The sequence below is a fragment of the Lepidochelys kempii genome, chromosome 22 (assembly GCF_965140265.1).
Source record: "Lepidochelys kempii isolate rLepKem1 chromosome 22, rLepKem1.hap2, whole genome shotgun sequence".
In the NCBI taxonomy this organism is placed as follows: Eukaryota; Metazoa; Chordata; order Testudines; family Cheloniidae; genus Lepidochelys; species Lepidochelys kempii.
The window spans coordinates 7,745,462-7,772,908 of record NC_133277.1 but is presented as its reverse complement, the minus strand read 5'-3'; the positions used below and the strand labels follow the sequence as shown (position 1 = coordinate 7,772,908).

At 45.9% G+C, this 27,447-nt stretch overlaps 1 protein-coding gene across 3 annotated transcripts in view; it reads left to right on the top strand.

Annotated features, from left to right (window-relative positions):
• Positions 1-6,334, top strand: part of SNX19 (sorting nexin 19) — a 53,176-nt gene extending 46,842 nt beyond the window's left edge. For all 3 annotated transcript variants that reach the window (XM_073320768.1, XM_073320771.1, XM_073320770.1), the window contains 2 exons: positions 490-577; positions 1,606-6,334. In XM_073320768.1, coding sequence (XP_073176869.1) covers positions 490-577; positions 1,606-1,741 — 224 coding nt within the window. In that variant the 3' untranslated portion in view covers positions 1,742-6,334. The remainder of the gene's footprint in view (positions 1-489; positions 578-1,605) is intronic.
• Positions 6,335-27,447: the final 21,113 nt, after the last annotated feature.

Below are 27,447 nucleotides of genomic sequence, written 5' to 3'. Positions count from 1 at the left end.
TATCATTAAAAAAAAATCAGGACGCTTCTCCACATGACTAAAATCATTACCCCTGATATGCTGGCCAGATGGTGTTCTTTTACATTTCCCTCTGTCTTAAAACAGCTGCTGTCTGGTTCACCCCAGAGGTGGCTGCATTTCAGAAGTGGGTGAAGTAATCCATCTGTGGATAATTTGTAAAGCATGATAAGATTCTTCTCCATCTGCTGTTTATTATAACTAGCCAGAGGTTGTCTCTTTGGTCCGGAAGCTCTCTTCTACATTTGGTTCTAGAGCTGGATGTTATGTCTGGTATTAAGATTGGGCTTTAAGATGTGTGTTTTCCTGGTATTTTTCCAAGTCGGGGGAGGAGGGGCATCATTTTCTGGGACATCTAATCAGATAGAAAAGCCTCTTTAACATCCACTGAGTTCCTGAACAAGTGCAATGCGCCCTGCGTTGTAATTTAGATGTGGGTTTTTAAAGACAGTGTCTCTCTGATGTTAACAGACTTAATTCTGGAAATCCTTGGGACAAGCAGATGTCGACTGAGCTGGAACCTGGTCCTTGAGTCACTACATCAACCCATCATAAACAGGTAGCCTTGACAACGGGGCCTTCTTAGCCTCCATAAGCCAGAGTCATTGCTCTGCAATAACCAAGTAGTGCGTTGCGCGATGGACTCCCTTGAAAAACCTCACTTAGAAAGTTTCTGATGATGAGGAATCTCACTGGAATGAACAGACTCTTTCAGGCCAAGGGCTCTCACTGCAAAAGTTCATCTCCTGAGGCTTTGACGTGAGGTGACGATCAGAAAATATCAACCTCAACATGCTATGAATTATCTCAGGTGATCTGCTGATTTCATTGATGCAAATAGCTTGGCAGGAGACGAATCTGGGGTTGTCCCATTGTTTGGAAAGGCTTTTAAGTTAGGCTACGTCTACATCACAGGTGTGATTTTCCCCAGCCTGCATACACACACTCACACTAGCTCTCACAGAGCTAGCGTGAGTATAAACAGCCGTGTGGCCACGGTAGCATGGGTCATAGCAGCGGGGGCACGGCTGAGCTGTGCTGAGTACATACCCGCCGGTTTCAGGCGGGTTTACACTCTGGATGGCCCAGCCCTACCTCTGTTGCCGCTGCCTGTGATGCCACAGCTACACTGCTCTTTATAGTTTATAGCTCGATCAAAATCAAAGTGGTCCCCGTGGGCAGAGCCGGTCAGGAAGTCCTATTCAGGGCTTTCGTGAGCAGGCAGTGGATGTGTTGCGTACACAGATGGCTCGCCACTGAGCATTATGTAAACATAGATTTAGTATGCATCTCTGAGCCCCTCTGCTGCACTCTCCATACTAATGAGTCTAACCTTCCCAACTTCTCAGCAGCCTCAGGCAACCACTGTTTGGGGGGGGATCACCCACCCATTGAAGCATTTCCTCCCCCTCTTCCCATGTGTGGGATTTCCCCCCCCCCTTACCCCAGCCTGGGGCTCTGCAGTGAATTTGGCCTCTAATGGATGCCTTGTACATAGGTGCACACCCTGCTTGAGCGAGTGCAAATGTGTCAGACTCCAGCCTCTTTGCATTGACGAGCCTGTGTTTTCTCCTCTGTCTCTTTCAGGCACTTGGTTTACCGCCTCTCCGACGTCCTGCTGGAGTTTTTGATACTTAACAACTCCAGTGATGATCCCAAAACAACAACTGTAACTTCATCTGTCTCTAACAGCCTCGAGACAGCAGGCATTTCCCCACATTAACCAGGGCTGCTGTTGCCAGCAGCAAAGAAGAATGGGCAGCAGAGAAAAGAATTCACAGGCATCAGGTCACTGGCATTCAGTGTTTGCTGGACAGGGCTGGAAGTTTCTTAATTAACTACCCCAGCCAGTCTGACATGAGGCTTCTTTCAGGCTTCCCCTTGTTGGCAGGGTGACTGACTATGCCCAGTGTGAGCAGGTGGAGATGTTTGTCTGTAACATAAGTGTCCATTCCATGGCTCACGTGATGGCGAGCAAGGTGCTCCCAGTGGGAAAGCGCCTGATCTCTCTAGGGGCAAGCAGGCTGCGAAGTGAGGCCAGGCCAGCCACAAATCCTACTTGGATGTAATTTCATGCCCGGCATATCTCTTGAATCTGAGTAGTCCTGACCCAGAATGGTCGGTGGCACATCAGGGTTGGTTCGAGGGCGTCAGGCCCTGGCACTGATGTGCAGAGACATGACCCCAGGACGTTCCATCAGCTGAACACCCATCGACTCGCATGCCATATAAGGCAAAGAGAAGAAGGAATGCAGCCCTTATTCCTAGTAAATAAATTCACCACTTAGCTCCTCATTGAGTGAAGGCTGCATGGTGCTGAGATTCCTGCCTGGCCTTCTCCCGTTCAGGGTGGATATCTGTGAGTGCGGAAATCCTCATCCCACCCTTGTTCCTCCCCAGAGAGATGAGATGGAGACAAGGAGACATCCCCAGGGAGAGTTCCTGCCTTTGGTGTTGTCCTTCCTGTCTCCATGCACATCCTCCCTGGCACCTTTCCCTGCCCATCGCCCACTCTGATTTGCCTGCCCAGCATGAAGAATGGGGGGAAGAAATCCACCTCCCTCTGGATGATGGAGTGGAACCTCCTAGATGGAGACACTGGAGACGTGAACATAGCCCCCAAGTCAGCCTCATAAGCAACCGTCCAAATCTGTGGGAACTGCAGAGTGATGGGTAACGAGCGGAAAGCTCCTGCCTTGCCTTAGGGGCAGGGGAAGGTGCCTCACACCATCTCAACACCAAGAGAATGTTGTTCTGAGATCCCTCGCCGCCAAGGCTGAGGAGAGGGATCTGGGGTGAAACAGAACTGGAGAGCACCGCACCCATCCCCAAGTCATCTGCCTGTGCAGGGAAGATTGAAGATTATGGGGCAATGGCTCCCCCACCCCACGTTGTCTTGTAAGTGGGGATTGTTAAGGGTCCTGGGGTTACAATTCAGGCACCGCACCACAGGCGAGCAGCAGCTTCTTTAGCATGAAGGCCGGGTGCTTCTTGGAAGTGAGACCATCCCTGATCTCCGCTTCACCAGAGGATCTCTCCCATTGATTCGTGGCCGGGCCACTCTGTGGAGGAAAGAACTGACCTATATCAGACACAAGGGGAAATAAATTAGTTTCTGTAACCATAGACTGCCTCTTGCAGCAAGTTCTTGGAGATCCATCACCTCACTGGTGCTCAAAGGAGTTTATCATACAGCTCTCATTGGTAGATAAGTGGGAGGGTGGTTAAAGCAGGCAGGGGGTGTCCGGACCCCAGGGTTCCATCCCCAGCTCTGCCCTGGCTTGCTGTGTGACCATGAGCAAGTCACTTTAACCTTGTTGTGCCTCAGTTTCCCTAGCTGCAAAATTGGGAGGGATGTTGTTAGGGTTGATCTATTATTTGCAAAGTGCTGTAGAGACAGGGTATGTTATAGAAGCAGCACAAGGTGGTATTATATATCTATTGCCCATCACTGTACGATGCCCCAGGGTGACAATCTCTACAGCATAGCAAAGGCTTCAAGTGGCATCATGGGCTTATGGTGCCCCGCTGTTGAATTAATGTTAAAGCAGGTGAACAGGGAGTAAGAGCATCAACAAAACTATTTGCATTTCCTCCAGCACATGGGCCACATTTCACCAGGTCACAAGCCACAGTCTGGCTGGCATTGGACTTTTTCATCCAAGAGGACCCTGCCTCCTGTGATTCTCTACAGTTTAAAATAGATAATGGGGGAGAGCTGGCATGAGAGAGGCCTGCAAGGTCATGGCCATCATGTCCATTCTACACTACATCCCAATGTGCTTGTTCTCTCTTACAAGGGTTACACGCAGTTACCCAGGAACTGAAAGGGACGTGCATTAGCCTGTCACACCCACCCACTAGTCCCCAACCATTGTGCTGGATTTGGGTGCGCATCATTTTCACTGTAGAGGACATTTAGCCAGAGGGGTGAGTAACACTAGTGCAGGTAGCCTTGAAGACACAGACCCTCCTCTTTCCATAGGGAGACAGTCTCCCGTGTGGGTATCTACTCTTCGGGGTGTGTACTGCCTACAAGTATGTGAAAGGTATAAGCACCAGGGGAGGGGGTCATTTAGGATGGTCTGAGGGTGCCCGAAAGCTAAGAGGAATTGGATGAAATGGAGCAAACCGAAATTTTAGGCTGCCTATGAGCGAAAACTTCCTAACAATGCTATGGTCTCTTAGGGGAAGGAATAGCCTCCCAGATGGAAAGGGAGAAAGTCCATTGTTTGAGTCATTTAACACTGAATTTGGGCAAAGAATTGGAGAACATACCATAGGGGACAATCCATCCCACAGTGGCAGAAAGTGTGGAGTAGAAGGTGGGACCCAATAGGTTTCCCATTTCCAATTTCTCTTTGTCATTCTTAAGCCACAGGTTGCCCTTCAGCATCCCATTTCACTTCTTCCTCCTCACTCCCTGGCTTTCTATTTTGCTCCTCTGTCCCATAATTTTGGTTTACAGCATACCCTGACCTGCCTTGCCTGAAAGGAGTCTAGGAGAGGCCCTAAGAGAAGAGACCATCAGCCAGAATCTTATGTAATATTACTGAGCCCTGTTGCAGGTCTGGCTGGTGGCTTCCCTGGTTTTTTTGGTCTGCTCCATGGCTGTAACCTCATGTTTTGGGTGTCTCAGGTCATACCCAGTGTAAACCAGAGAGGACAAAATAAAGTCTGGTTGGTGGGAAGGTGGGTTAGTCCCTCACCTATAAATCAGATCCTGCAGTGTCGAAGGGGAGAAAGGGGGTGATATTTGGAATCCTTAAAGCCATGGAATATAGCATTGGGTGGTAGAGAGGGTGAGCCTAGGGTTCTCACCTGTCGAGAGGGTTCGAATATCCTGCCTGGAACTCTGACTTCTGACGTTCCTTGAGGGCAGCTTTTCATGAATATATCCGTTGCCATTCATCATATGGGGCATAGGGAGTGAGTTCCTCTTGCAGATTATGAAGGATGTAACCAGAGACCTGTCACTTTGGTGGGAGGCTGGTGTCAGTGAGTTGCGGTTGTAATGCACTATTGCTTTGTCCTTGCGTTGTACTATCCCTTTGTCCGTGGCTCTCAGAGCACTTTGCAGACTTCACTGAATGGTGCTCCAGAATGCCCTTGCGGGGTAAAGCAGTGTTATTGTCCCTGTTTTACATGTGGAGGAAATAAAGCAGAGATGTGAAGTGACTTGCCTGTGTTCGCTTTGTGAGTCAGATGCAGAGGTAGGAATAGAAAAACTGGTAATGGCTCACCCTGGTGGCCCCAATCTGTATTTTGTCATTAAGGAACACACATCCTATTAAGATCAGTATTCTCTTAGTGTTTCTGCCTGTGCACAGGCCATCTCGCCCGAGTTTGCAAATGAAATGGAAAATGATGATGAGAAAAAGTAGTTTCCCATGTTCAGTCTGAGCTGAAAATTTACCTCCTCTTATCTATCACAAAAAATACCTCTTTAGCAAAAAAAAAAAAAAAAAGGGCAGCTTTGACTCATGCTGTCCCCCTCTTGCTACAACATGTTCAGCAAACTCTGTTTATTGGCAGGAATTTAGGGGCTTATCGCAGCCTGCTAATAAAGGGGCATTTGCAGGAACTGGAGAGCAGCAAGGAGATTTCAGTACTTTAGGACTCAGAAGCAAAAGTCCCACAGTTACATGCCCCTACCCGAGATCTAGAACAGAGCACAGCTCAGACTGAGCAAATCCCATGCTCCTTTTCAGGAGGAGCCTTAGTCACTGAGTTAGTTGTCATGTGAAAGAAACAAAAATAAATATTGACCGCAGGTGTGGCTAGTACTAGAGAGGTAGTGTGGTCAAAGAGCTAGGCTGGAGACCCGGGTTCTATTCCTAGATCTGCCACTACCATGTTTTGTGACCTTGGGAAAATCATTTCACTTCTCTATGCCTCTTTCCACACCTACCATTTGCCTTTGGGGGCAGGGACTGTCTCTCACTATGTGTATGTACAGTACCTAGCGCAACGGGGCCCTAGTCTTTGTTGGGGCTTCTAGACTCTACCATAATATAAATAATAACTATTATACCTAGAAAAGTAACAACCCCTCATTTATATACAGCAAAAATAGCAGCTGCATACTTAACCAAGAATTGTAATTCTGCACCAAATCCCCATGTCTTCACATGGGTACAAAAACTGACCGCCAACTATATGCAGACTTACGAGTGTATGATAATATTGCAACACATACTTGTGTATAACAGTACTGTCCCAAGAACCTGTATATATGAAAGTAGACAAATATTTTACCATGTGACCTGTGTTCTTATTCTAATCTGTATATAATAATACCCTACCTAAAAATGTATACCTGTTTGTGGATTTAAAATGTTTATTTACTGGGAAATATCCCTACAAACCACACACTATGAAGAAAGAAGAGAATAAAGCAGGGAGGATGACAAGAAAAGGCTGAGGAGAGACGGGGGAGTGGGTTGATAGCGTGTCCCAGAATGAAGGAGGCAAATCCTTGGATAGAGGAGAGTGCAGTAGTTTGGAACTGGAAAGAACCATCAGCTTTTGCTGTGCAAATATTGGCCAGTTTGACTAGAGAGAAGAATGCTGCCGTTTTCACCAGCTCACATGCCTTTATGTGATGGTGATTGATAATTAAAAGCAAAAAGGAGGAGAGAGCTAGAAAAGAAAAATTCCAACTAAGAATTAAAATATTAGGTTGAAAAAAAGGGGAGAAATTGTATACAACTAAGCGCTTGGGTCATATATTATTGCAGATTAGCTTTGCCACAGAAAGATCCCATATGCTCTATGAAATCCCATTACCTATGAGTAAGGGAACATTTGCACAGCACATGTGGCAGGGAGAGCTGCTGGAGCCAACTTCCCTTCTATAATATCCACCCCAGGATAGATTGGTCCATTTCCAGTGTCAACAGCTCGAGGATTAAGTACTTATCTCTCTGCAGAACACTGGATAATTAATACCAGATCCAACTCAGGGCTACACTCCACAGAACCTGCTTGGAGCTATATCCCTGGTTGAATGTTAATCTAACGCACCCGAAGGACTTGCACAGTGGCGCAAGGTTTCTCACTGCACCAGATGTGCAGGCATGGCCTTGCTGGCATAGACAAGTGAGGTACCTGTCTGCTAGGGTGAATAACCAACAGCTGTACCACTTTGTGCTGGGCTAGTGTCAGAGCGCTGCAGTCATCCTCTAGGGCTGCAGGACATGGGGATGATGACGACTTATCAGGAGGCCTTTTCCTCCACCTGAGTACTGGAATGATGGTGCTCATGGGTGATGGGATTGATTTGCCATCTGTGGGGTGAGATGTGAAACCCAGGCACTTCTGGCCAGAAAAGATTTCATAGTTTGTTTATTTATCTTATTTAATAATACTGTTATCCTGGACAAAATTCAACTCAGGTAGTTATATTCTTCTTACCTTAATGCCACCCCATCTTCCAGTCTCATCTGGATATATTCATCCCTAGTTCATCTCTGAACTTTGCCCATACTGTTACATTTTAGTACAACTTCTCTAGCCTCTCTACCACCTCCAGCACCTACTTATACCATTCTGCAGTATTGGATCAGACAGAAACCTCTGCCTACTGAACCGCCTACATCACTTTCTGCAGCCCCCTGGAGTTTCTGTAGGAGTCTCCCGCAATTATCAACCTTGCTGAACTAAGGAAAGTTGATGAGGTCACAGCTCTAGGGATGGGGATGGCAGCAGGCTATAGATAAGGAAGTTGTCTCATTCAAAGCCGGGCAGAAAACAAATGTCGTCCATAACGGTGCGCTGTGACTAGCTCTTTAAACAGAATCTGATCTATACTATTTTGTGTAACCCACTTCTGCTTCCACAATCAGTGGAAGGGCATAGGAAAGCTGCTTGCTGAGAGGTAGTGTTGTCTAGTGGATGGCGCAATACACGGGGAGTCTCTTTCCAGCTGTGACTTGCTGTGTGATGTCACTTCACCCTGCTGTGCCTCCATTTCCCCTTTGAAGACTTAAGTGCATGCTTCACTTGATGCAGTGTGAATAGTCCCCTTGCCTTTAATGGGACAACTGCCAGTGCCTACAATAAGCCTTTGCAAGATCAGGAGTAGACTGTGCGCCTTTGGTGGCAGGGACTGTCCCTTACTATGTGTATCCAGCACCTAGCACAAAGAGGTCCCCCTCGTAGGAATACAAGTCAGTAAACTGGAGGGCAAATAATAAGGTGAGTATTGTGGCCATCTCTGAGCATCCATGTTCCATTTTAGACGCAACTTGCTTTCTGTCTTTGTGGCCCATGCTGCCCTGTGTCTCAGGCCTTTACATCTTCATCAAGGAACTTTTTTTTTTCAAATGTATTTAAAGTCTTCTTCCTTCCTTTAACCTTTTCATTCCATTCGCTTCACCTCACTGAGACGCTCAAAAGGCTGCTCAAGCATCCCTTGACCGAATCCTCCCAGCACTCAGCACATTCCCTTCCTGTTCCCAGACCCCTTTCTTCCCCTAACATCCTCAAGTGTGGGGTGCACTTGACTGCCATTCCCGAGGAGGGACAAAAGTGGTGAGGATCAAAGACCATAAATCAGTCTTTAAAAATAATACCTACCAAGTCTCTCGAGTGCTGAGTCTGGCAGAAACTCATTAACGATCAGTTTCCCCCTCCCACTCCTTTGCCGTTGGAAATCAACAGAGCCAAACAAAACAGGCTGTCTTTATTGAAGACAGCTGAAGTGTGTGTGCTTAGTGTGAAAACCAAAAGCAAAGCCATTTGCTAAGGCCCCTTTTCCGTGCAGGCCACTTCACATTTATTATGCCAGGGGACAGAGCTCCTTAAATCCTGATGCTCTTTATTTCTGGGTTTTTAACCTGCTCCTTACCTCCCCCTCCTCTTCCGCTTCTGCTCCTTTCTTTTCTTTCTGGTCCTGTGAGAATGGGCTTTTTAATCCCCTGGTACTGCAGATTAAGGCTATTATAGCCTCCCCAACCTGACATTGTCTCAGAGAGGCTCACAGCCAGAACCTTGTGAGCACTCTCTGTCTTTCTGCTCCTGCCTTTCTTCTCGGAACACTAAAACACCATGGCTGACCTTTCCCTGAAGAGGAAAGGACTATACTGTGTGATCACACGTAGGCAGAGGCCAGTCTGTGCAGGTCTCAGGGTGAGGGAAATTAAGACCTAGATGGAAATTAACAAGTAAAAAAGGGGAAGGAGAAAAGATTATGGGAATTAGATTGATTCAAAGCAAAACCCTGGGAGCCGGCCTCTGGTGTGTTAGAAAACTGAACCCAGAGCTGGAGCAAACTTGGTAAATGGTTGTCTCTTTACAGAGAACCAACCCAAAAGCCTAGGCCTGAATGTATAGGTGGTAGATGGGGGAACAATAGACACTCCAACCAGGATCCTGATCCAACCTTTACAGGTATATGGTGGGTCACAGAACACTGAATACAAAGACCCTGGAAATATGCAGGGTTCTGTTTAGATTCTGAGCACTTATGGGGTGGGACTGGATCTAACACAATGAGCTCTGATCCTGTTTGGGTCTGTAGTTACTATTAGCATACACATTCCTTACACTTTTATTCTGGATCTCAACGCACTCTACAATCTGGGGCTAAGGGACAGGTTCAACTCCCTGCTCTGTCAATGAATCAGAAATGTAAAGCGGGAAGAGACCTTGAGATATCATCAATCCAGCCCCCTGGAGAGAGGCAGGACCAAGTAAACCTAAGACTACTGCTGACAGGTGTTTGTTTAACTTGCTCTTAAAAACCTTCAGTGATGGGGATTCTACAACCGCCCTGGGAAACCTCTTCTAGTGCCTAACTATCCTTAGAGTCACAAAGATTTTTGTAATATCTGAACTAAATCTCCCTTGCTGCAGATTAAGTCCATTACATCTTGTCCTACCTTCTGGAGAACAATTGATCACCATCCTCTTTATAACAGCCCTTAACATATTTAAAGACAGATAGCAGCCACTACCACCCCTTGACCAGTCTTCTTTTTTCTCTATAAGTGTATGCTCTATGCCATTGTCTTCACAGGGGCAGGGAGGGGATAGCCAAACAACAAAGTATTTTGTCCTTTTTAATGTTCCACAATAGTCTGTCTGGTGTCAATGTGTTTTCCCTATTGACTGGGATGTAACACCTTCTGTTGGAGATCAGCACTTTACACTAGTTAATCTCGCTCACCTGTCAGGTGATTTAAAATGTCACAGAGGCTTACAATATAAATGCTTAAATATTACCTTACAATACAATGCAGGCAGCAACTCACAGGCATTCAATACAGTCTAAACACTAAACACATTTCAGAGTAGCAGCTGTGTTAGCCTGTATCCGCAAAAAGAAAAGGAGGACTTGTGGCACCTTAGAGACTAACAAATTTATTTGAGCATAAGCTTTCGTGGGCTACAGCATCCGATGAAGTGAGCTGTAGCTCAAGAAAGCTTATGCTCAAATTTGTTAGTCTGTAAGGTGCCACAAGTCCTCCATTTCTTTTTACTAAACACATAATTCAAATACCTATTTTATCAATACTGATGCACAGGTGAGCCAGACTGATTCCAGCTGTGTATTTGTCAGTGTTCAGTTGAGGCATGAGGACCTTGCCATCAACTGGCACCTGGTCTGCCAACATAACAGGCACTGTGTTTGCCCTTCTGCAGTCCTCTAGGACCTCACCCGTCCTCCATGAGTTCTCAAAGATAATTGTCCCTATTTTGCTGCTCTCCCACACTTCCTGTGTGCTGTTGGACAAATCAGTCAGCCTCAGTGCCTCGGTGTCCCCATCTCTAAAATGGGAGTTGTGGTGTAAATTATATTAAAGATTGTGCGGTGTTCGGGTATAATGGTGATGGGGCAATGTAAATACTAAAATTGATGGATTGAAGAAACTCATACAATGCATACACAACTGGGTGTAGCTAAGAGGTGACATTCTGTTTCCACTCAGAGTTTGACCCAAGGCATTAAATTCAGATACAGCTATGTATTCATTATAATTGTTATTGTAGCAGGGTGGGTGGAAAATTCTTATAATGAAGCAGCGCGTTTGCTTTAGCAGATGGTACGCTGGGGTGGGCAGATCTTACAAGCTTCAGAGATTTGATTCAGCACCCATTTGGCAATTATTGGAACCTCTTGGGTTTTCGAGAATGGGCTGGAAATGCCTCCAGCAAGACAACAAGAACTCTGTTGAGTTTTCAGGCGCTTACTGCTTCCATCTTGGCTACAGGAATAATACCCTGTCTTGTTGTATTTTAGCCCTTCCATCATGGAACCAGAGAATATATATATATATATATATGGATCAAAGTTAGTCAAGCTTTTGTTAAAATTTAAAAAAATCCTCCAAACCACTTGGGAGCTCAGTGTTTTGGGGGCCAAAGCTCTCTTGCATCCCAGCCGCCGGTAATGAAATAAAAACAAGCGCTTGCCCTTGGAGGAGCTGTACATGTTAAACACTGCCATGTCCAATTCGTAGGAATCCCTTCAGCTCTTTGCAAGGCAAGTCAGAGCCCCTGTAATTATTGGTTCTATAATGAGTGGCCTTTTCCTTCTCTTTGTGTGGCCCATTCACCCCTCCTCACCTCTCCCCACGCACACACTATAAGAGGATATTTGTAATGAAAATCACTCAGCAAAAGTGGAGAACAAAAGCGGGTGAGGAGCGAGCTCTCCGGTAGGGATATTAGAAGCATTAGGCTCCCATCTCCGTCAGGTCTGGGCTCCGCTGTGAGTCTACTGCCAGCATAGAAGGTAGGGGGAGGCTGTTATTAACTTTAATCTGAAGAAAAGCAGCCATTGAAGCCAACTGAGGCCTGGTTTCATAGATACAGCAGCTCTCCTTCAAACTTGCAACCTGATGAAGGGCCTGTCTCCCCAGCAACCAGTTAGGCCTCAGCTCTAATGCATTTGGAGACGTACTGTCTAATCTGAGGTAAAAATGTCACCACAAGCAGGCCCCAGGCTGGCAGCTCCCAGCTACAGCCTATCTAGTAAGCACATATCCAGCTTGAACCTTCTGGTTGCTGGGGTGAAAGGGCCTCTTTATCTCCACGGGGAGAGGCAGATGAATCCTGGGCTCAAACAAGGGACCTGCTTTTTCCCCCTACCCGACGCTCCCCCTCCTGTTAAAGGGTCCTTTATTGTGTCTCTAATTCTAAACTTGAAGTGGGAGGGAGCAATAAGGCTGGAGAAATTGGAAAAAGCCTCTCCCAGTGGGGAAAAGCCTCAGTCACTGGTGTGTGAAAAGAGAAGGCAATGAGGGGATTAGAAATGTCAGCTTCGTGGGAAGTACTTGATATTTAATAGCTGTAATTGATTACTGGGAGTCACTCACTCACATACACACAAAGCCACAGGAATTTCCCCCCACACCTTTACCTACTATACCAGCAGATCCCACAGAGCTAAAGAGGCGGGGGCCAGGTCAATATTCACTTGGGGCAGCAGCAGTGGTTGCCATCATAGCACCAACATTTTCTAAGGGCTCGTGCACACTTGGAATTAAATTCACGCTTTAAATTCACATCCTGCCTGAATCCGAATTAACTTTCAAGTCTAGGCAAGCCCTCAATATTACCCCACCACAGAATCAAAGTGTTGCGGTTGCTGCCCGGTCTTGAATCACTGGGGTGTCTCAGATAGCGCACCGTGGGCCATGCCATATTGTTGATGGCAACCACTGTCGGTGCTTCAGGAAGGGGCATGGATCAGTCTCTGGGCTTCTGAGTCAGTCCTGAACCAGCCTTGCTGCTGGAGGTGCTGTCCTTCAGATCAGATGTAAAGTACTGAATAACTGGCTATTAAATGTCCATTTTACTTTTTGCAAGAGCAGATGCCAATTTCTGACTTGACTAATTTCATTCTCTCCAGCCTGCATTTCCGTTTCAATGAGATAAATAACACTTCTTCACTTCTTGTCCTAATCTGCTGGGCACACTGTTTATGTTTGTTCACTAGCGGCATTACACCCCAGGTAAGGGTCCGGTGCCGTATGTGGTTGTGAAGCAATTCTACTTCAGGCTGTTACGCATTTTGGATCTATTAATCCTCCACCATAGCACTCAGCAAAATATAAATAAAATAAAAAATCCTCCAGCCAACGATGGGCGGGGTTGCACATTTTATGGGAATGTTGATATCAATAATTAATTGTACAGAATTAAAAATAGCGATGATTTAGTACCATCAGGAACCTGGCGCCTTCCCTCCCATTTTTTTGTTACACTCACGTGTCTCAAATTAGACTGTCTGCCCGCCGATGGGGATCTGATCTTGAACCTGATCTTGAACCTAATCCCCGCCTGATCCTGCAGGGAGCCTTTGGCTGCTACCACAACACAAATAATAATAAATGAAAGGCTGTATATAAGGGTGACTTCTTATTACATAGGGTCAGGTAAATGGCCCAGCCTGTGTAGTAAGCTGTCTTTCATAATGGCCACAATACCACAGAGAAAACCATAAAACACTGAGTGTGAATTTCTCCCTGACCCCAGCTGGTGCCCAATTATTGCCATGAAGCATGGAGATCAATAGTCCTTGTAATTTTTCTCTAGCCAGTGTCACTACCAATACTATTGTACTGTAGATCTGCCATCTACTCTCACAAGCATATGGCCATTAGAGAAGCTGAGGTTTTCCCCCTCCTAACCGGATGCCTATATGCTGTATTTTGTATGACGAGTTAAGCTTTCTTTAAAGAATTTCTTTGTGCTAACGGAGTGTGCTTCTCAGTCTTTGGAGAGTCTCTGAATCTTTAGAGATCTTGCCAGAATTTTTGTCTAATGGGGCCAATAAAAATTGGTGGATTCCTCCCCCCATGAACATGCGCGCACACACAGAAGGCCACCAAGAAGAAATGGAAACACCATGTGCTGTGTCCAAACCAATTCACACTACTTTGGCTCTGTTGATGTGGCCTTGAAAGAGAACATTCCTCATTTGGAGAAGGGGATTTTGGAACAATTGAATAATACAGACAGTTTTTGCCTACCATGCAACAAAATGCTGAACACTAAGTTGAGCAATGCTTCCCATTGTCTGACTGGCAAGTGAAAGCATCCCAAACTCCCTAGCTCATCTCTACGCCAAAAGATAATAGCCTCTTGAGATGGCCTTTCTGCTTTATCCAATGAGTCCCATCTTGAACCAAATCTTCCACGTGCCCCAGACCATTCAAGCAACAGATATTTTTTAATCTTGCAAACGAGCTCGAATAAACTTTCTTATCGTGTATACGTCTCTTGCAACAAACTCCACCCACAAATATGCACCATTGCCTATTTCAGGAAACAGAGTAGCAGCCGTGTTAGTCCATATCAGCAAAAAGAACAGGAGGACTTGTGGCACCTTGGAGACGAACAAATTTATTTGAGCATAAGCTTTCGTGAGCTACAGCCCACTTGCTGTAGCTCACGAAAGCTTACGCTGAAATAAATTTGTTAGTCTCTAAGGTGCCACAAGTCCTCCTTTTCTTATTTCAGGAAAAGATCTCCATCTCTGATTTGCATGCATCTTTGATGCAGCCACAATGACGCACAGACTGGTCATTCCCTCCAAGGACACCCATTCTTACAGTGTCCTTTGGCAATGCTTTTGGTCTCTTCCTACCACTACCTGTGTCTGGAAGATTCAAAGCCTCACCATCAGGTGACTATCCTGTCTTGTGGAAAATTGTGTGCAGATTATATATAGGCATGAAGCTTTGTGATCCTTTTATGGGCTGTACACAACATGGTACATTCCACCAACAAAAATAACTTACTGGTGCCCCATCTGCAAGGTTCACCTGAAGCTGGAAAGCCACAACAGACAAGCGTGTATTAAAGTGTATCACACATCAAGGTCTTTAAAATAAACATCAAGGGTGTCTCTTTCTGATCACATTCCTTTCTACAAAGGGCTCAATGATTGAATGTCATGAACCTCTCACATTTCTCTCTGGTCATTTCTGTCCTGAAGTTGGAATGTGGGCACCGGCAAAATGAGGTTGAATGTTATTATGTCACAGATCCAGAATGAAGAGACATTATCTCATAGACAGTGACAACAAGGTTGGCAAGACATCAGAGGTGATATTCCCTGGAAAGCTCAACTTGGAGGTGAGGTAAGTGAAAAGACGGATTTAACTAGCAATGCTAACTTGCACAAGCTAAGTGTGGTGATGTCCTTGCTAGGACGCTCAGTAAAATACCTATATCAGCCCCACAGTGACCTGAGAATGTTGATATTGACCAATACGAGGAGTTTTGGAATGGAATTTGCAACTCAGTTGTTGAGAACTGAAAACAGCGATGGATGGATAGAGAGCAGTAGTACTGAAAACAGTACCTCGCTGCCATGATCTGAGAATACCTGATGGAATGCAATGGGGTAGAACCCAGCTCAGCTCCCTTGTGGAAGGATTTCTAGTCTACACCTAGAACGAGGGAGTAGGTCTTTTGTCATTGTCTTTATTGGAATGCAAGGATTGAAATAAAACCTAGAAAATGTCTTTGCCATTATAACAGCTCTCTAGCTCTGCTTGCACGTGAAAAGAGATAATATGAAAGCTCATATTCAGTCCTGCTTAGCACATGGCATGACTTTTGGCTGTGGCATAAGCACTGGAAGGTGATGCAATGCTAACAGGGTTTGGCCAGGGACAGTCTTAGAGCTGGCAGACTTGTCCATATGAAGAATGTTCTAATTTAATAACATACTCAGTAAGTATGAAAATGCAGAAATATGGATAGTCTTGGGAGTGGTGAAGGTCACTGTTAAGTGCATTTTACACATACAATGTGTAAAATGGTATAGGTCACTTGTGAACTGACTTTGGCAGTCCCAGTATGGTGCAGTGGACATTTGTGCACATCAGGATGAATTGCACTGGCAGATCTTAGAGTGGGATAAGAATGGAACTGCAGTAGCAAGATCTGTTGTAGATTGGGATTGAGGTGCATTCGCGGAGCTGAGTGGGAGCACAGAACTGGGATAGCAGGGGTGCCCTCTATTTAAGCTACATATATGGCCCCCCATCACCATAGTATCTGAGCACCTCACAATCTTTCATGTATTTATACTGACAACACCCCAATGAGGTAGGGCAGTGCTATTACCCCGTTTTACCAATGGGAAAGTGAGGCACAAAGAGATTAAATGAATTGCTCAAGGTCACACAGGAAATCTGTGCCAGAGAAAAGACTTGAACCCAGTTCTACAGGTCCTAGGTGAGTGCACTAACCATTGGACAATTCTGCTGCTCTGCAATTCTGGAGTGCATTGGCAGAGCTTTTGTGGGGTCCTAGGTCTGGAACACCATAGCTGTGTGAGGAAGTTTGCAGTAAATATATTCCCAAACTGACCTTACCATTTCAACTGTGGCCCTAGTGACATGGCAAAGGATCACTTTAGGGGAAAGCTTTTAAAAATGGTGTGGCACTTTGCCCATGAGAGCATTTAGATGCTACCTGCACATATGGGGTGAAAAGAGCTTTAAACTCTCTCAACGAAGGGTGATGTTTTCATCCAGTAATTACATTCTGGGAGACCGGGGGTGTGGGGAAGGCAGAGATATCTGCCTGGTTAGCTGGGGAGACAAAATAGATGGTGTCAATGACTCCACAGTTCCTGAAGTGAGACACCCACAGATCCCGCTGCACGTTCCATATTGGCCATGCTAGAGCTGGACTAGATCCTGCTGTGATCTGCAGTGATGCACTTGCTACATCACTGAGCTACAAAATCTTGTATCTCGCATTGGAGCTGGGGATGTCACTATCCTGAAAAACCCCTTTCCTCACACCTGTTCTCCCCCTCTGGTTATCCATAAGAGGGAGCCTTCGGTCTTTTCTTTACAGCTTCAACAGGCCGCTGCTGAGAGCACTAGATGGTGCTGTTGTCTTAGCCATTGCAAAGGCCAGGAGCCAGAATGAACGGTTCTAATGATAAGGGATGCAGAAGTGACAGCTGCAGCTTGTGTGCTGACCTGGCCTGCACTCCAATGTCTTCTGCAGCACTTCTGCAGTCCCCAAAAGCGTGGGAACAATCACAAAATGCCCCGTGAAATAAATAATGAATTAGCGTTATCCTTAATGGCTATTTAATACCATGTGATACTGGTTACCTTTCTGGCCCAAGGTGCCACTTGTATGGAGACTTTCATAGATGCCAAAGAAAGATTGAGTCCAACCAACATCAGTCCCAGAAAGAATGTAAGCCGCAAAGACTGGAATACTGGACTATCTAAGCTTCGATCTGGAGAGTTTTTTGCCCACTCTCTCGGCACGGTCTCCTCAATGCTTCTCATTGCCCACCATTGTCAAAGTGAAGGAGTACTTGTGGCACCTTAGAGACTAACCAATTTATTTGAGCATAAGCTTTTGTGAGCTACAGCTCACTTCATCGGATGCATCCGATGAAGTGAGCTGTAGCTCATGAAAGCTTATGCTCAAATAAATTGGTTAGTCTCTAAGGTGCCACAAGTACTCCTTTTCTTTTTGCGAATACAGACTAACACGGCTGTTACTCTGAAACACTGTCAAAGTGTCATTGCAGTCAGCACAGGCAGAGGGTGCAGGCTACAAATGTTACAGGCTACATGTGGCAACGATATCTTTAGATACAGCGGGGCTTGGTTCGGAGGTGTGGAGGAGTCAGAGAGGAGAGAAACAGGGCCTGAGATCTGAAGCTGTGAAGTCTGACACAGCTCTAGGTAAGAGTCATGAGCTGGGGAGAGGAGATGTGGCTTGAGTCAGGATGAGAGATCAGGAAGTCGGATGCAGATACAATACAGCTCTGGGAGCCATGGAGCTGTAAAATAATAATTCTAATGATTAGCAATTCTCCCTGCCCTCCAGGTTGCACATCTGGTTCTGGCCTCGTCCCATGCTTGGTTTCCCTTCCACACATCCTTTCATTTCTCCACACTCTGCAGGAGACCTGCGCCACCACAAAGAGGGAGCTTTGCCCTTTGAGTTCAAAGTGTAACACCTCCCATACTGAGATGCTGGCTTTACAGCCTGTATTCACCCTGTAAGACATTGAGCTGCCCTGATATTCCGAAACACGCAATCTGGTGCCTGTTTGTACAACCATGGGAGCTGTACTTCCCATTCATTCCTCGCTGCTCATCTCTCCATCTACCCTTTCTGCAAAAGCAAGGCAAGCCAGCTGTGCAGGGGAAAATAGGACTGGGCCAAGGTGCAAACTGGATACATCCTGGCCTCTGCTGCATTATGTCTCATACTGTCCCTAGCCAGATTTCTTAAGGAGACCAAGTGAACACAGGAACATTCTGGGGAAGCAGCACCCTCCTGTTGAAGGTTGATGGGCACGCCAGTGACTGATAAGTTGCAGTATTGATGTGGTTCTTTATGTAGCCTTAACATGATGGGCTGTTTCCTTTGCGTGTGAGCCTTCTTCTGTACCACAGAACATTGTTGCTAGGATGGTCTCTGACTTGGAGCTTGGTGGGAGTGTGTCTTGAGGCTGTGGGAATATTATCTGTGTGGCTGAAAGCACTTTACCTTGAAATTGATCCAAGATTGATGTGTGGCAACCACTATTAAATGTTGATTGGAGAGATGACAGTTGGCGTTGTATAGTGGGGGCATGAAAGTGTTAAGCGCTGACCAGCTATCTGTCTCTTTCCACTGTCGCCCTGTTATTGCACTTTACCAGTACGTTCGCTACACATCGCTCCAGAAAAGCACAGTGGACAGTGGGGTTTGGTGAGATGCCACCAGGTCCTGGGATGCTGCAGAGTGGTTACATCTGGGTCACATGTAGGGGGAGTTGTCCACTCCCACATGAAGAGCAAGTATCTTTGGACCACTCCTTTTCTCCTCTGCATCTAGGCATGCACAAGTACGGTGGCTGGCAGAGGTGATGCCATATTTACAATGTTGCAAACCTGAGGCCAGATTTTGTCCAGATTTACCCCAAAGTGCAACCCCCTGAAATTGGTGCCTGGTGCTTATCTTCCCTATTTAATCATTGTTCCCAACCGGGGCACTAAAGCTGTGTCGGGCATTGCAAGCACACCCACCCACATGCACACAGCAGGCAGTGCCCACCATCTCAGGGGCAACATGGGTTGATTTTGGTAGGAGTGCAAACCTGGGTTCTGCTAGTCACCTCTTGTTTTTGGCAATATTAGCAGATCACTGGTTGTTCCCCCTGGCTTGTCTAATGAGGCTGTTGGGGACAAGGTGCACACTTCAGATCTCAGCACCACACATTGTTTATCCTTGGTGGATGAGAATCAACAGTGCTGCTCTAATTAGAGACTGACAACACATATTAATCCACCTCACTCTGCCGGGGGCTACCCTTCCCTACAGTGAGCAAAATTCTTCTGTTGCACATTGAGTTCAGTGGGATTGCACTGGGACATCTGAAAACAGATTCTGGTGCAATGACTTCTCCAGGGCGTTATCCAGTCTGGTTTTAAATTACTCCAATAATAGGCCTTCCACCAATCCCCATGGGGGGAGGTTCCGCATGCTATTATATTTCACCAATTAAATGTGTGCGTCCCCCCTGTGTGAGGTTTTTCATTTTGGCTTGACGGCCTCCTTCATTCTGAATATTTTCCTGGTCCGTTGTCTCTCCACAAGAAGTTAGTGAGTCCCTCTGTGAGACTTGTTCTCTCAGAGGTTATGGCTGGAAGCTTGCTCTGGGGTTTTGGCTTGGGGACCCCGGGTCTGGAAATGGAGAGGCTTTTACAGGAACCTGTGCCCTTTTGGACTTTACGTCCTCATGCTTAAATTACAAGTTGAGTTGCAGACTTGAAAACGTTCTGGTTGAATTTCTTTCTTTGTCAAAGTGGATTAGGCCGGCGATTATTTACGTGCACCTCTATTACCCGGGGTCTGTTTCTTTTCTCTTCTATTCAATGTAGTTTTACATGAATGGTGAAAAAAAATATTCCCATAGTTTTTTTTTGTTTGTTTTTTGTTTTTTTTTCATATTCCAGTCACACAGAATGAAATGCTCAAATAAGAAAGCTCATGCTCAAATAAATTGGTTAGTCTCTAAGGTGCCACAAGTCCTCCTTTTCTTTTTAGAATGAAATGGGTAACTCTAGATCCCTGCTGCTCTGGGAGAAGTTGGGTCCTCTTAGCTCTCATGCTTCTGGGAATCAGGTGACCATGGCAGCAAATCAAGAAAGAATCCTCCTCCTTCCTGTACAGAATACAATGTTGGCCAGTTGCACTATGGTGTGATGGGGTATATATCCATCCTGGCTTTAAAAAGATTAATGTGGGCCTCAGAGGTCAATTAACCCAGGTGGCAGCCCCTGGAGGGTGGGCCAGCCCCAATTTAAGATGAATCCCAGCTGGGAAAGGAGATGAGTGGTTGCCATAAAAGGCAAGAAGCCTGGAGCAGAAGGGGGCTGCAGGGAGAAACTTTGCAGTAATTCTCTGGTACTAGAGAGTGGAAAGACCAGATGGACAGTTGGCTCTGGCATCCTGTACTGAGTGGAGAAGTCTGGCAGAAGGCCAGGAGAGACACAGAGAAGTCATTGAGGTAGAGCAAGCTGTGGTGATGAGCCCCAGTAAAAGGACAGAAACTGAGTTTCAAAAATGAGAGTCCTGGGAGGTGTTTAACATAGGAACAGGGAAACTTAAGAGGCAGGAAAGGTCAAGCCCAAGGAGGGCAAAAGCTGGGTTAAGTTTATACTTTTGGTTTAAGATTTATTGTGGGATTCCAGGGAAGAGCCCTGTGAGTCCCTGCCCTGAAAGAACGGGGAATCTAGGGAGGCCGTGGGAGAGGCCCGCTGGCAGGCTATTGTAAAAAGAAATACAGGGAGGCAGCAGCAAGAAGTCTGATGGATCAGCTTTGGCTGCTGGCTATAGGGTCCCTGGACTAGAACCCAGAGTAGAGAGAGGCCTTGGGTCCCCTGTTAGCCACTGGGGATGGTGGCCTGAGCCTCTGAGTAGGGGAGAAGGATGTATGACAGTCCTGAGAAAAGGGTGTGAGACCACAAGGCCCAGACTTGCAGCGAAGACCTTTTGTAAAGACATTACACTGTTGTTTGTTGTTTGCAGTGTTGTTGTAGCTGTGTTGGTCCCAGGATATGAGAAATACAAGGTAGGTGAGATAATATCTCTAACTGGACTAACATGGATGCTTTCTAGCTACACAGAGCTCTTCTTCAGGTCTGAAAATGGAAGCAGAGGTCTGAGCTAAATGCATGTTGAGACGGATTGTTAAGCAGAAGAGGTAACTCATGTTGGATGCGGTCTCTTGAAATGAAGTGGGAAATTGTGGGTTGGACTGGTATGCATAAAGGGTTTGAAATAGACAATTAAGGGTAGCAGGCAATGGGATGTGTTACAAATTGTTGTAATGAGCCCTAAAAGCAGTGTCCCTCTTAAGTCTATGGTTTCAGGTGCCTGGCAGAGTTATGAATTTAAGTTCCCAGGCTTGCCTTTTTAAGGTGTTGTACAGGTTTCCTTTGAGGACAAATATTGAAAGACTAGATATGGAGTGAACGCTTTGTGAACGCTATGGTGTTTTTGTTTTGTATCATGTTTCTGTGTGAGTTCATTTGAGAGCATAGTGCGTGTCTGGTTTCACCCACATAGTTGTTGTTGGGACATTTGGTGCACTGGATGAGGTACGCCACATGCTATGATAAGAATGTATAGAATCCATGAATCTTGAAAGGTGTGTTGTAGGAGTTATTGATCATCATAACAGTGGAGATATGTCTGTTGCTCTGGCAGAGTCTAGTGTCACTTTGAGTTGGTGTGTCCTGGTCTGTGGGGAGCTTGCTTCTGATGATGATCTTGAAGAAGTTAGGGCAGGGATCGGCAACCTTTGGCACACGGAAAGTCAGGGAAATCCGCTGGTGGGCCGGGATGGTTTGTTTACCTGCAGTGTCCGCAAGTTCAACCGATTGCAGCTCCCACTGGCCGCGAGGGATGTGCTGGCCACCACTTCCCGCAGCTCCCATTGGCCTGGAACAGTGAACCGCAGCCAGTGGGAGCTGTGATAGGCTGAACCTGCAGATGCTGCAAGTAAACAAACTGTCCCAGCCCGCCAGTGGATTTCTCTGACAGGCCACATCTTAAAGGTTGTCAAACCCTGAGTTAGGGTGTTGTTTGAGGGTCACAAAAGGTGCATATGGAAAGATTTATTTCAGGATGTGGTTGTCATCAAATATGGGCTGTAATTGTCTGATGTTACCCTGTATGGGTTCCAGTGTGGGGTGGTAGATGTCAGCTAGGGGTCTGTGGTCAGTTGGTGTTTGGTTTGTTTGTTTTTTCTGTATTGAAGCAGGTTCTCCCGGGGTATTTGAGTGGCCCGTTCCATGATGTGATCTAGTTCTCTGGTGGACTGTCTTTTTAGTGAAGTCAGTTTTAAGTATATTTAGGTATGTATCCTGGACTTCCTTTTTGGAGCAAATTCCATTATATCTGAATGATTGGCTATAGATAATGGATTTTTTGGTGTGTCTGGGGTGGTTGCTATCTCTGAGGTAAGTGTGGTGATTCATGGGTTTCTTGTGTATAATTATTTGCAGGGTTCTATTAATAAGTTAATTGTGATGTCCAGGAAGTTGATGTTGGGGTGAGAGTGTTCTAGAGAGAGTTTGATAGGTGGGGGATGGGTGCTGAAGTTGTGATGGAAATCTATGAGGGATTTTAGATCTTCTGTCCAGAGGATGAAAATACCATCAATGTATCTCAAGTACATAGTTGGTTTTGTGCTCCATTTCCCATAAATTCTTCCTCAAGGTGGCCCATGAAGAGGCCAGCATATTGGGGAGCCACCCTAGTACCCATGGCTGTTCCCATGGTTTGGACAAAGTGTTTGTTGTTAAATATGAAGTTGTCATGGATGAAGGTGAAATGGGTGAGTTTGGCAATGTGTTTTGGATGGAGTTCCAAATGTTGTGCTTTATCTTATATGTATCTGAGTCAGGCAGTGATGCTGTCATGGCAAAGGATGTTGGTATATAGGAAGGTAACATCCATAATGGTACGGATAATGTTCTGGGGGAGGTTGTTAATGTTGCAAAGTTTCTGGAGGGAGTCAGTAATGTCTTGGAGGAAGCTGTGCTTTGTGTGGTGAGTGGCTTAAGGTTGGTTTCTATGAGTCCTGATATGCTTTCAGTAAGAGTGCCCTGGCCAGAAATGATATATCTGCCTGGCTTCACTTATTTGTGAATCCTGGGAAGCATGTAGAAGGTCCCTGGGTGGTTACAAGGGAGATATGGTAGGAGAGTTTTTCTTGGAGTTGTTTGGGGAAGGATTTGATGATATTCTTACATTCCTATGTGGTGGTATGGGTTCTTCTCTGAGTTCTTTATAGTAGGTGGTGTCAGAGTTGTCAATTGTCCTTGTTGATGTAGTCATCGTGATTAAGGACTACGATAGCATACCCTTTGTTCACTACCTGGGGGATTCGATTTCAGGGACTGGGTCGCTATCCTCTCGGCGATAGAGAGATTCCAGTGTGTTATTTGTTGGACTTTGAGTTACCGCAGAGGGGGTGGCACTAACACACCACCTGGCCAGAGACCTGAGTTACAAGAAGAGGCAGACCACTTCAGGACCTGAGCAACTATTTGCAAGGGGGTGCTAGAGGAGCAGAACCAGCTATGTCATGCCCACCGTCAAGAGGGTGCAGCAGCGCTGAGTTAACTTGTTGACATACGGGGATTCACTTTCCTTTAATGCATCAGGTGTTAACCACTGCAGGAGACAGAATGGTTGTCTGGGTGGGACAATGATTTGATCATCAGTGGTGCCTGCTCATGGGCTTTGGCTGTTTCCCAAGAAGTAAGGTTTTTTACAACCCAGTACACATGACCTTTTTAAAGAAAAGATTGTTGATAGAAGTCCCATTTACGCCTTTATTTGGCTTGGGAGGCTGCACTGGAAAAGATTTTTGTATGTATCCCCAAGTGTTATTTGATTAAGGTTATGACTGCTAATAAACACAATGGGCCCGATTCTTCTACCCCACACCTCGCCAGTCTTATATCAGTATAATTCTGTTGACTGCAATGGGGTAACTCCTTTTTTACCTAGTGCAGGCACTACCAGTCAGATTCTTCTCCCCTTTCACAGGTTCATACTGGCATAACTCCATTCTCTTCAGTGGAGTCACTCCTGATTTATATCAGTATAAGAGGAGAAGAATGGGGCCCAGTGCTAATAAGTGTCTTTAGTGTAGTTATGCCAGAGATGATTTTGGCCCAATCACTGCTTTACTTGCCTCTCAATCACTTTGCTTTTTACAATCACGAGCTAAGATCTGTGTGGATCTGGATAGGTGGCACAATGACACCCAGAAGAGAAGAGCAGATATTGTCCAGGAACAAGAGGCTGGAAAGAGCCATTTGGAAAGGAGAGGTTGAAAAGATCAGAGACATGGGCTGTGTTTAGAAACAGGAGAGAGATAAAAAGATCAGATAGGAGGACAATAGGATGGGCCAAATAAGGGAAAGTAAGAGGTGGACAGGACAAGAGAGCAAAGATTTAAATCTGGGATTTTTTAAAAGGATCCTAAATGAGTTAGACACCCAATTCCTACTGATTTCCAGTAAGAGTTGAGTACCTAACGCCTCTCAGGCCCCCTTGAAAATGCCAGAGATCAGAGATTAACCCTCTGGGACATGGGGAGAGAAAGCAAACTCCAAAAGAAAAGGAAAGTCTTCACATCTTCCATATATACGTACAGACTCAGATCATACACACACACACACACACACACAGAGTACACACGCTCATACATAGCTGCAAACGCTCTCCTCCTTCTCTTTCATATGCCCATATACCTACACACACTGTATATATACCCACACAGAGTACACATCCTCTCGGACACCTGCACCTGTGTATATTTACTCTGTACATATCCCCCTCCCCAATAGCTCAGATATCATCTTTGCTGTAATGGAACATGTGATATGCTGTGCCTCCTGGCCATGAAGAAGCCATCAGACTGGCAAAGGGCTCCCAATCAGTACAGATATTGTATATATTTCTGAGGCCTTTGCCACTGCATATTGTGAGCCTTTGTGTTCCTAAAGCATGTCATTTTCCCTTATGTGAACTCTGGCTCTTGGCCTCTCATGCCGTGCCACAATGGGGCCTATGTTGCGCTGTAGGCTCATTGGCAGCCGTGTGGGCCGGTTTCTAATTACAGCCATCAGTTAAGCTGTCAGAAGGAGCTCCCAGCCTCAATCATTTCATTATCAGATTTCAGACCTTGATGGGCTGAAGTTAGGCCTGAAAGTGCGACCTGCTCAGAGCCTTCAGCGTGCGTGGAGCGGGGGGGACTGTGCTCCTACACAAAGCTCCCAACAGCTTTTGCGCTGTGGCAGACCCCTGCTCAGCTGACCCTGGCATTTAACCTTTCACACTTCGGGGACAGAAAGGGGGAGCAAGGAGACTGAAGGAATGTGCCATGCTGCATGTCTCTGCCAGCACAGCACCCACTCCCTTAGACACTATTGCTGGCTAGATAGATATAGATATGGGTATAGATATGATTGCTGGCTATCCAGAGTTTGTAGGTTCATAGATCTCAAGGCCAGGAGAGATCACTGCAACAGCATAATTTGACCTCCTGAATTACACATGGGGCATAGAATGTTCAGCCATATATGGATTGTATGAGTCTCACACAAAGATGGGTCCAAGTCACAAAATCTCAGAGCCCCATCTGGATTTCAAAGATCTCCCCTCCCCTCCACTCCCCCCACCCCCACCGGCCAATGACGAAGCTTTGTAATCCGTGCCATGGTCCCTCTAAAGTTCACACTGCGGCCGGTGAAAAACAGACTTGCAGCTGGTGGAATTTAACGACAACAACAGCAACACAAGTTTATTTGAAGTAGTTCCTCTGGAGGTTGATGTGTTTGTTTTCTCAGGCCACAGATTATTAACTAATCCTTAAAATTTAGTTTTTATGATAGCACTGTGGGCAACTTCCTATTCTTCCCCCCACTCCCCCGGCTCAAAACAAAGCTATGGGTGTAGAGCTGTGTAGAGCTGTGGCTGCAGGAGTCTACGAAGGATTTAAAATCCACAGCTCTGCCAGTCTCTCCCATCCTGATTTTCCAGAAGGAAGATTACTGAGAGGAAAAATATTCTGGGTTAAGACTCTGAACTGGGACCCAGGGAAATTCAGTGGGAGTTGGGTGCCTAACTCCTATGGACTTCTTGAAAATCCCACCTGAAAGAACTTATCCTAGGTCTGTGTCAGACTCAGGAGTCAAACCCAGATCTCGTAAGGACCAATTATGAAAAGATTTTTAGGCACTTAAAATGGATTTCAATTGCAGTTAGGCACCTAAATACCTTTACAAATCTGGCCCTAACTTCCTTAGGCCCCTTTGACATGGTCAGTCCTAATCTCTCTGTGCTTCTGATCCCCATGGGAATAACAATACTACCTTTCTCTGGCTTCTCTATTTAGACAGTAGGCTATTTGGGACAGGGATATTCTCTTACTATGTGTCTGTACAGTGTGGAACACAATAAGGGTTTGATCTCTGATGGTCCCTAAGTAATATACCTAACACCATAGTACTGAAAATACAGTACACTGGGGACTTAAATCAGTAGAATGAAATATAGTTAAGGGTGAGCTTCAAAAGGGTCAGTCATTTGGTCAGCACCCTGTAGTTCAAAAGCCTATCAGAGCCTTATCTGAACTATCCTACAGTATTCTTGCCAGCAAGTTAAAGAAGTATGGGCTGGACGAATGGACTACAAGGTGGATAGAAAGTTGGCTAGATTGTCGGGCTCAACGGGTAGTGATCAATGGCTCCATGTCTAGTTGGCAGCTGGTATCAAGTGGAGTGCCCCAAGGGTCGGTCCTTGGGCCGGTTTTGTTCAATATCTTCATTAACGATCTGGAGGATGGTATGGATTGCAAGGTTGCAGATGATACTAAACTGGGAGGAGAGGTACATAGGATACAGAGGGCCCTAGACAAATTAGAGGATTGGGCCAAAAGAAGTCTGAGGTTCAACAAGGACAAGTGCTGAGTCCTGCACTTAGGACGGAAGAATCCCATGCACCCCTACAGACTAGGGACCAAATGGCTAGGCAGCAGTTCTGCAGAAAAGGACCTAGGGGTTACAGTGGACAAGAAGCTGGATATGAGTCAACAGTGTGCCATTGTTGCCAAGAAGGCCAATGGCATTTTGGGATATATAAGTAGGACCATTGCCAGCAGATCGATGGACGTGCTCGTTCCCCTCTATTTGGCATTGGTGAGGCCTCCTCTGGAGTACTGTGTCCAGTTTTGGGCCCCACACTACAAGAAGGATGTGGAAAAATTGGAAAGAGTCCAGCGGAGGGCAACAAAAATGATTAGGGGACTGGAACACATGACTTATGAGGAGAGGCTGAGGGAACTGGGATTGTTTAGTCTGCTGAGAAGAATGAGGGGGGATTTGATAGCTGCTTTCAACTACCTGAAAGGGG